At 40.9% G+C, this 10572-nt stretch overlaps 1 protein-coding gene across 1 annotated transcript in view; it reads left to right on the plus strand.

Moving 5' to 3' along the window:
* ccdc57 (coiled-coil domain containing 57) overlaps positions 1–10572 on the plus strand; it is a 92661-nt gene that overhangs the window by 49954 nt on the left and 32135 nt on the right. The window contains exons 8-10 of the mRNA XM_028819228.2: positions 1897–2055; positions 3684–3846; positions 5196–5330. Coding sequence (XP_028675061.1) covers positions 1897–2055; positions 3684–3846; positions 5196–5330 — 457 coding nt within the window. The remainder of the gene's footprint in view (positions 1–1896; positions 2056–3683; positions 3847–5195; positions 5331–10572) is intronic.

The following is a 10572-nucleotide window of genomic DNA, read 5'->3' on the forward strand; positions in this document are numbered from 1 at the left end:
ATATTTAACCTGTATCATTTTATATAATTGCTATAGTAAGTAGGTGTTGGCTGTACATGGCTTTTTGGTTCAGCTATTAATGAAGTAAAGAGTAAACTATTCATCCATCCATCCATCAATTTTCAAGTTTGATTTATACATTTTTGGGTTTCAGGGGCAGGTACCAGTCCATCCCAGGGCACACTCACATATACACCCACACTGGACCAACCCAGGGCACTCAGTAAATCAAACACAGCAGCACAGCCAGTACTTGATCTAGCAATGCCTCGCTGAACTTGAGAGTGAAATGCCCAGGAGCAGAGAGCCAACTGTGCCACCTGCACTATTACTAGTTTTCATAAAATAGAAATGAATCCCAACAGAAGGAAAACCCCTGGAAAGATTACATTTCTATCAGAGTACACTTGTGCACAGACCTTCACGGGAGCCACCACGCAAACCTGAAACAGGAGCACAGTCAGCAGTTGACCTGGCCATGTGCATGGAGTTCTTGGAGAAAACCCAGTGCAGACACAGGGAGAACATGGCAGCGTCACTAAGACAGGTGCTGGAGTTTAACCCAGGGCTCTGGGGTGGCAGCACAGCTAACTAATCTGCCTTCTAGTTCTAAACTACTACATCGAATTATATGAAGAGGCCGCGTCTGTGCAGCTGTTTTTTTTTTTTTTAAATAATTAAAAAAACACATAAGTATCTACTCTAAAACTAGTAATTACCCCTTAGGGGCAGAATGACAACATAATTTTCTGCACTAAATCTACTGGATCATTTGTATTTATGCTCTGTGTATACATTTTTCCAAGTTGCATTTAACACTTTATTCAGCTCAAACTGTGTGCTAAAACTACCGGACCGAGCCCCTCTTGAAATAGCGGTCTCAGAGTAGTACCAAGAGAAGCCTAGAGAGGTATGAATAAGATCCAATACAGGACCGATCTAACTACACACTGCGCATCGTGAGAAACATTTGTGCCAGTATTAAGGCAATCTCAACATAAAGTACACATAAGTTCACATAGAACACCTACTTAACACAAGTACCATTCAGTTAGATCACGCCAAGCCTTCAATTTAGCCTCAGAGCCTCTTTATCTCTCTCTCACGATTAGCTAGCAGTTAACCACAGAAAAAATAAAAAAATAAATAAAATCTATTTTTGTGTTTGTGGATAATCAAGACCCTCTTTATCATGATAAGACATGTTTATCATTGATTGCATCATCGCTCAGCCCTACCAGCTACTGCTTCCTGGTGTTGGAAAACAATAGCAACATTTATTTATATAACACATTTTCATACAAACAGTTTAGCTCAAAGTGCTTTACAAGTTGAAATAAAAAGGAAGTTAATATAAAACATAAACAGTCTAGATTGGGCCATAATATTATACAGTATGTAACAAAGGAGGACAGAAAAAAACAAAACAATCTGAGGCTATTCTCTCCACTGGACATTCTACCTAACAAAAGAGATATGAAAACATTTACTATCTATTTAAATATCTGGTGATTACAGTCTACATTCCCACGGTCTGGTAACTTCACCTTTTGACAAATAAGCAAGTAGTCCACAAGACAACCCCAGTAAAAAAAGTGATTGTTTGTAAAGAAATAAGCCAGGCTGAAAACAATTGGTCACATCATGTCCCATCATTGAAGATGGCATCTTTCACATTCTGTACTGATAAAGAACCAAGTGAGATGCCACTTTTTATAGGTCATTTTAGGAGAAACTAAGAGAAAAGGGTAGTGGAAATAAAATAAAATAACCAGGGTGGTTCAGGTTTTTAGTTACAAGTCACAGCTACATTTCACAATGGGGAGACAAAAAAAATGAGTACATTTTTGATGATAATCTTAATTTTGTAATTTTTTTTTTTTTTCCTTTTTTTAGGCTTCGAACCGAGCTGGACTTGGTGAAATCAGGCTGGGATTCTCAAATTGCAGAGGAATCCAAGAGAACAGTTGCAAAGGACATGCAAATCCAGTCACTCACTGACCAGGAAACAAAGCTGAAGGCTGAGCTGGTCAGGTACAAAGAGGATGTGGACAGGTGAGAATTCTGTTCAGGCTATAAGGTGGGCATCCCTAGGTAAGTGTGGGCTGTTTTCACTAGGAGCTGCTTTGTGGACAGAGAGATGGATTGTTAAGGTCTGAAACAAAGCATTTGTTTAACATTATATATAGACAGACACACAGTGGTGGTAAAAGAAGGTTAACAGTTGTGACTACACAGGGTCGGCAATTTGAGCACTTAGGAGATAAGTGCAGTGTGCCATTATGACGTTCTTTTGACTTAATAAAGTTAATAAAGCTATTGAGATAATAAAGATGTTGTAATAATCATAACCTGCACGTCTTTTTTTCCTGTGGACAACTATAACTTACTTTTGTCCACCCTCTGTGTGTGTGTGTGTGTGTGTGTATTCATGCACTGACACATTGATTCAATTAATTAATATTGTCAGTTTAACACTACTTAAATGTAAATATACATGCACTTATTGGTTTCAGTTATTTTTAATCATTAATTGCACAAATGCTTTTTTGCTGCTAACATGCACATTTATTTATAGTTTTTTTTTTTTCATGTACCAGCTAGATATCCCTCATTCTTGAGGTGCAATTTTAAATATGGATTACCATTTTATGTAGTGTGGTAGCACTACAGCCTCGCGGTAATGAGATCAGGGTTCACGTCCCAGGCTTTCCCAGCTTTGAGTCTGCATACTCTCCCTATGTCTGCATGTGTTTCCTCCAACTGTCTCAAGACTTGTTCCTTTAGTCTTTCCTCACAGCTCATCTTCTGCAGTCCTGCAATCAGCCTAGTCACTAATCTCTGGACTTTCTCTAGCGCTGCAATGTCCTTTTTGTAGCCCAGACATCACATTTGCACACAGAACTCCAGGTGTGGCCTCACTAGTGCATTATAAAACTTAAGCATAACCTCCTTTGACTTGTAAAGCTCCTGTACCTGATGTAGCTCTGGTCTATCCATCTTGCTGGTTGTTTTCTTACCAAGCCCTTCTTTCCAACAACACCATACTCAATGGCTCTATACCTAGAAGCGGCTGTTTCTAGGGGAAGCCAGCACATTGCTTTTGTGGTCCGGGATGGCCTAGAGAACTGCTAGGGCTTTTATGTTAGAACTTCCACTGCTGGCCCCAGATGTTCCTGCAATCTTGTGCCCAACACTTTTTGTAAAGGGCCCAGCAGTCTGTATGTACCTGTTCATTACAAAGGAGAGTAGGGAGCATTGCATTAGTTAACAGAATTGTTCCATGTGAGTTTATATTTATGTCCAAGGAGAAATGAACTCCCAGTCACCCTCCATTTATTTTGAAGCATAGATCTCCTATATACATCATCTAGTTCACTGATCACATTGCACACACAACACTACAGCATCTTACAATGTTCTACCATACTGCCCTTTAGAAGATACTGTACATCTCGTTTTAGATTTGTGGAGCTTGACTCAAGGCCGCTCAGGGAGACAGTAATACATGGAGCTGAAGTGTGCTCTCCATTAAAATAACTGCATGAAAATATTGCCACTATTAAAGGGGCCTGAAATGGTTAAAACACAAGAAAGCACGAACTGCTCTGTGTTGTTTGCATTTGTTAACATATACCAAGAATGTTGTGCCATTTATATTGCTTCCCTCCCTTTGTTTTTAGGTATAAACGACAGGTGTCTCTCGCCCTGGAGAGGGAGAAGGGTCTAGAGCAGGCCAAGGTGCAGGCTGACTTAGACTGGCAAAAGCGTTATGAGGATGCAGAAAGAAACCAGTACCTAAAAAATGAGGAGCTGATTCAAGGCCTAACTGCAGCAAAGGATGAGGTGGGTGACTACTCTGTTTTCCAGAAACACGTCCTCTGAATAAACTGGCTGCACACTGCAGGGCCATGCTGCTTTTTGTTTTTCCCCACAAGTATCACATTGTGACTTTGCGGCCAGTTCTGCCAGGGTAGAGTCTGGCACCTCACCACCCTGAATTAGATTAAGGAGGTCTAGAACTGGTATGTTATGCTATTGATATGTGAAACACTTAGAAGAGAAATACAAGTAAAGTTTTCCATTCAAATTCTCTGTGTTCTAAATAAAATAGATCCATTCCCACTTTGCATGTTTTTCACCCTCTGCAATTTTTACACTTTTTATACTCGGTCAATATGGCCTTTTACCGGGTCCTCCCTGCGTGGAGTTTGCATGTTCTCCCCATGTCTGCGTGGGTTTCCTCCGGGCGCTCCGTTTTCCTCCCACAGTCCAAAGACATGCAGGTTAGGTGGATTGGTGATTCTAAATTGGCCCTAGTGTGTGCTTGGTGTATGGGTGTGTTTGTGTGTGTCCTGCGGTGGGTTGGCACCCTGCCCAGGATTGGTTCCCTGCCTTGTGCCCTGTGTTGGCTGGGATTGGCTCCAGCAGACCCCCGTGACCCTGTGTTCGGATTCAGCGGGTTGGGAAATGGATGGATGACTACTACTTTTTCATACAGTGTTTGTTACGTTATAATATTTACCCTTCTGATTAACTGCTCAGGAGTCTTATGACCTGTGGGTAGAAAATGGCTAAAGATTGATTATACATTCCACTGTACGCCTATAAACGTTTGTGACAACAGATGGAGAAGTGCAAGCTGTACTCAGACTTTGGCACCTCTGCTTCCTCAATCAGCCTTTCTGACAGGAGCTGATATGTGCTCTGGCCACTTTTGCTCATCAGTACTGCTCACCCTCTGGTGTAATTGGCAGTGTGGTTCTGCCTTCTTCCCCCTGAAGTTCTTAACCAGCTCTTTAGTGTTTTGCTTACCTTAAGAATCAGACTGCTGTTCTAGCACCATTGAGTCACCAGGAAAACCTCTTCTAGATAGATAGATAGATACTTTATTAATCCCAATGGGAAATTCACATGTAAGCTGTATCATCCTTAATGATGATCAGGCCTGTGATGGTGGTGTCATTGGTGAATTATCATGACAGGAGTTGGAGCTGTGTCTGGACACACAATTACAGGTAAACAAGGAGTAAAGAAGGGGGCTTGGCACACTCCCCTGTGGACTGCCTGTATATAGAGTCAGTGACGAGGATATGATGATGTAAGTCCTTACAAGCTGAGGTCTGTTGTTTAGAAAGTAGAGTAGATCAAGATTTTGGAAAAACTTATGATTCCAGCTGTTTTATGCTTTCTAGATTGCTGCTAAACTTCAAGCAACAGAGCAGGAGCTGAAGAATGCAGACCTTGTGGTCAAGGGTGTGACACTAGAGAGAGATCATTTGTTATCCGTTATACGCCGGCAGTCAGCCAAGACACCAGGAGGCTCACAGGTAAGGTGAAAAGTGCATAAGACAGCATGCGGATGTGCATTTATATACTCTTGGTATTGAATGTCTGCAGTGTGGCACCGTATACCTCCAGAGTCCTGAGTTCATATCCCAGCCTGGGGACTTAGTCTTTGGAGTTTTGCACTTCTCCCCTTGTCTGTGTGGGTTTTTTCCCAGATGCTCCAGTTTCCTCCTGCTGTCCAAAGACATACAGGTCAGATGAACTGGCATAGCTAAATCGTCCCAAGTATGTGCTTGTGTGTGTGTTTGTAATGCAGGAACCTGATCTGGAGGGGGGAGTCAGTCCATCAAAAGACACAGATAGACTCCCACTCACTGGTATACTGGGCAATCTTGTAGTCAGCAGTCAACCTGGCCAGATCATGGAAGGACACAGCAGGTGTATGTGACAGTAGCCTTCCATTGTTATTCCTGATTTCATTACCACCACAATAGAGAGCATTGTCCATTACTTAATTTTTAAAACTGATTGAGCAGACCTTTTTAGTTGCACTTCCATGAATGTTGGTTTATAACAGCATATTTCTCTATATATAAAATCCAACGTCTGTCAGTCTGTATGTCTGTCCGTTTTTCACGAGAGAACTACTTAATGGATTTAGATTGTTTTTTTTTTTTCTATAATTTGCTTGAACATTCCGGTTGATTTTGCGACTTCTCTCATTGCGCTAAGTATCATAGTTTGCTTGCAGTACCGATTTATTTGTGTGAATCCGAGAGAGACGCAGCAGGCCGAGGGGAGGGAGGCGTGGCCCTCCTCACTCACGTGCCAGCCTCGGGACGTATCTTACATCTGCTTAGCTAGCGAATGACAGAACTACTTAACAAATGTAGATCGGGCGTTTTTCTAGAATTTGCTTAAACATTCTGGTTGATTTGCCGACTTCTCTCATCGCGCTAAGAATCATAGTTCGCTGCAGGAGCGATATATTTGCGCTAATCCGAGACAGAGGCTATGGGTGGAGGGGAGGGAGAAGTGTGACGACAGGAGTAGGGAGCTGGGTGGGGTCCTCCTCGCTGTCCTGTTTCACTTCTACATGGGCGAAGCCGCAGGGGGCGGCTGGTTGTACATAAATAACGTAAAACAACTATAACCCTGTGTGGGTATAGGGAAAATATGCAAATTCAATGGTGACAGTGCACACAGTGGGATCTGTACCCGAGTCAAAGGCAGGACAATTAACCATTGGACTGCTGTTCCATCCCATTAATCTTCCAACTATTCACATGTCCGTTAACAAAAGTTTAGGTTCCCTGGAAGAATTGAAAATAAATTAAAAGTATCAGGAAAGGCAGGGGCCTGACTCTATACAGGACACACAGTCATGCACCCACACCAAAAGGGACAGCCTGGAGTAAATCCCACAATGACATCAGGAGAAGGTGCAAACTCCACCCAGACTAATCCATGTGCTTCCCAATTAATCATTTGCTTAGTCCATTCTGGGGTCACACAGAAGCTGGAACTTATTATAGCAGCACTGGGTACAATAAATGCCTTGAGCAAGGGAAAGGCGCTATATAAATAAAATGTATTATTATTAAGGTAAGAACCAGCCCTGAATGGGGTGCCTTTTGTTATCTTCCATTAAGCAGATGCCAAAAAGAGGGGGAATATCATCAAAACAGCTAAATTAAATAATTACAGAAATGTATTGCAAAAATGAAGAAATCCATAAGGAGAACAAGTAAGAAAATGTATGCAGGTGCATTCAGAGACTTAGTTAATTGTTTTGAAAGTTGGAACATTTAAAATATTTTAGTCAATACATCAAAGTGTTAGTTGTTACACTTTGCTTATTAAATATTTTTGTAACAGTAAGTCATATTCAAAAATAAAAGTGAAATAAATGGACTGTAATTCCATGAATTGGTATTAAAAGAACATTTTATATACTTTACTATTTTACAATATCATGTAGTTAAAAACAGAGCCCAAATAAACTTTTGACAGCAGGACATTGTGGTGATTTGCCGATTAAATTATGGTGTCAACAGAAGAGTCCGCCGCCACAGTTGGAACCTACAGTTCGGACCATAGCGGCACGGCTCGTCATAACTGATCAGAGGTCCTTTGAAATGGAGTAACCTGAACTTTAATGGCATCAGTCACTGAATAGTCTGCAGACATGCTATTTATCTTTAGAATTAGTGAGCCTTCCAGACTTACTGGGCACTGACAGTTTTAAAGCCAGCTTGACAGTTGTGAGTGCCAAGCTTTTTGAAAGAGCTGTTGTGAGTGTCAAGTAGCAAAGCTGGCAGCTGAAAACAGTAGATTTGCCATTTGTAACATGAACTCCTATTCCGCCAATTTTTTCTTTGCAAGAATGACACTTTTTTGAAACTGTATAACTTACTTGATGTATATTTCATGAGAGGGCATAGCAAAACTGACTGCATCTGTCCATTTTCAGCTAATGGAGGAAAGACACAGACTGGCATTGGAATTAATCATGAATGTGATGGCAGTCTGTCATAGGACATCAATGACATTAAAAATGCATTGTTTGTATATAAAACTATACAGAGACTAGAAAAAATGACAGCTGACACGTCCTGAAAGCAATGCAGAAGAAGTCCTGCTCTCTTTGAACAATTCTTTGAAAGAAGCGTTATGGGTAGGCTTGGGATAGAAAGTTCCAGAAAGAGGAACAGCGGTCAGCACAGAGCTGAATAAGTGTTCACTGACAGATTTGATTTATAATAATGTCAATACTATTTAGCACAGTATCAACAGTGATTAGTGCTTCTGTGTCACGGACCCATTTTTCATAGGTTCAGATCTCAACTTCAGTCTTTGCTTTTTTGAATTTGACATGTTCTGCCCATGTGTATCCAACATATGGTTCATGCTCCATGGGAATCTGTTTAGGTAGTAAACTGCATCTACTCCTATAAACAGAGCAATGGGCCTGCAGGACAATATGATGTTTCACTGGGGTCTTTGACAATTGTAATGTCCATCTTGAGAGTAATCAGAAGCCTTTCCTATCCCCTTTTGTCTGTGCCTCCGATACAGGTAACAGCTTGCAGACCATTTCAGGGATGATCTCCGAACTATCATGATTAAAGACGATTTCTTTACAACGGGGGCACTTTCACTTCTTGAGACCAATAGCCACCCCTGATCTGTTCCTTAGTTTATAGTCATGAGGATACAAAGAATCCATCTATGAATATCATCTGTACATTTTGTTCCCAGCTTAATCCCACTTTGATGTCACACGGACCTGAGTTAATCCCAGAAGACTGGATGAAAAGCAGGAACCAATTTAAGACGGGGTGCCAGTCTGTCACAGGGCACAGTCATTCATACATCCACACACACTAATATGTGGCTAATTTAACGTCACTAAATAATTGAGTCGTCATGTTTTTAGAGTGTGGGGGGAACATTGGTGCATTCGGGGACCATGCAGATGCTACACAGGCAGCACCCTCTGAGAGCTGTGATGCAGCAGCAGTAATTCCTACACAAAAAAAACCCAATTAAGGTCATTTTTCAAACATGTTTCTCACATTCCTCCAGCACTGAATGGTCTTCTTACATGGTTACCTCTGCACCATTCAAGCCTTCCAAACTTTAGCTTTTCTCACCCCAGACACACAGCTGATGAATGCTCAGTAGCTGAAACATTGTGAAGATCCAGAATTGTTAGTTGTTCTGCAGGGTATGTTCATATTGTATTGCTCAGTGTCCATTTTGTAAGCTGTACCTCTCTAGGAAGACTGTTTCCCTACAGAACATTCTGGTTTCTTTGGGTTCAATAAAGTGCTAGAAACATTCTTTAGGGATTTTGGTTGATGCTGGCTCAGTAGCATATTCTTTTGACCACACATTTCTGCTGTGCACCTCATGTTCCATCTTATGCCAAAGGTGGAAGGCCACTGGAATAACCAGAAGTGACTGTGTCATGTTTGTGACTCCAGTCCGAAGTGTGTTTAGTGATGTAGCGGATTAGCCATTTGAAAAGTGCTGGAAATGGTCAGCAACAATGCTTAGGTATGTGGTGTCATTCCAGTGATGATCAGTTTGTTTTAAGTGGTCTAATATGTGCCAAAAATCTATCCCAGTACTTAACACTTCCACCACTTGCTTGGACTGTCAGCACAAGGCAGGATGGATCCAGGGATTAACTTTTCATTTGCAGCGGTAATCGAAACTCTTTAGACACAGTGACATTTTTCCAGTCTTCATTTGACTGGTTTTGGTGCCTACTGTAACTTTATTTTCCTGTTAATAGTTGAACCTGATGTGGTCTTCTGTTGGTGTAGACCACTCTTAAGGTATGACGCCTTGTGCACACTCCTCTTCCAAAGTGCTATTATTTTTGATTATTTTTGTCCTTTCTGTTAGTTTCAGCAAGTCTGCCCATTCACCTCTGACTTCTTTCATTTCGCCCAAAGTTTTTTGTTGTTTGTTTTTCACCTCATTCTCTATAAACTGTAGAGATTTCAATGTGATTTTTAAAAAAAAAAAAAAATCCTTGGAGGGTGGCTGTTTCAGAGAATGTACAACTGGCACCCATAATCCTACCAAGTCGCTCAGTTCACTTCTTGCCCATTCTCATGTTTAATTGAATAACAACTAAACTTTTGACCTAGTCTGTGTGCTATATAGATTGACTTGCAGGTAAATGAGTGACTGTGTGAAAGAGCGGACTGTTATTGTGAACTTGTACAGCATCTTTCATAACTGGGAAGCATGTGCTGATAGCGCGTTGCCTCACCCACCACACTCTACACTGGTTGCTGTATTCATTACAGTCTCAAGTTTTGACAGGAAAAGACCCTTGCATAGTCACACTTGGAGTCAACAAATGAATGAATGATATTTGGCTTTTTACAGAAGCTCAATAAATAAATAAATATTAATATATTTTTAACAAACATCAAAATATCTCTCAAATACACACCAGAATGACTAAAAACCAAGAAAAAAAAAAGTTTCTCACTTGCCTAAAGATAAAACCAGCAGTCACAGTGGAGCATTATAGAGGCGTATTTTTCGAAGGTATAATGGAGTGCCTGTGTTTAGCCCCTTTTGATTCTTAAGTCATATATTGGTGATGTTAGACTGTTGTAATATTATAGTGGACCTGAGCAAAAGTAGAAGTCCTTCCAGTGCACTGTAGCTCCAAAATTAATCACGTCTGATTATGTTTAAAGCCATCCAGGTAAAAGTGGAGTAGAATTGTGGCTACGTACTGAGAGCATTCTTTAA

Source organism: Erpetoichthys calabaricus, chromosome 14 (genome assembly GCF_900747795.2).
Source record: "Erpetoichthys calabaricus chromosome 14, fErpCal1.3, whole genome shotgun sequence".
Classification (NCBI taxonomy): Eukaryota; Metazoa; Chordata; class Cladistia; order Polypteriformes; family Polypteridae; genus Erpetoichthys; species Erpetoichthys calabaricus.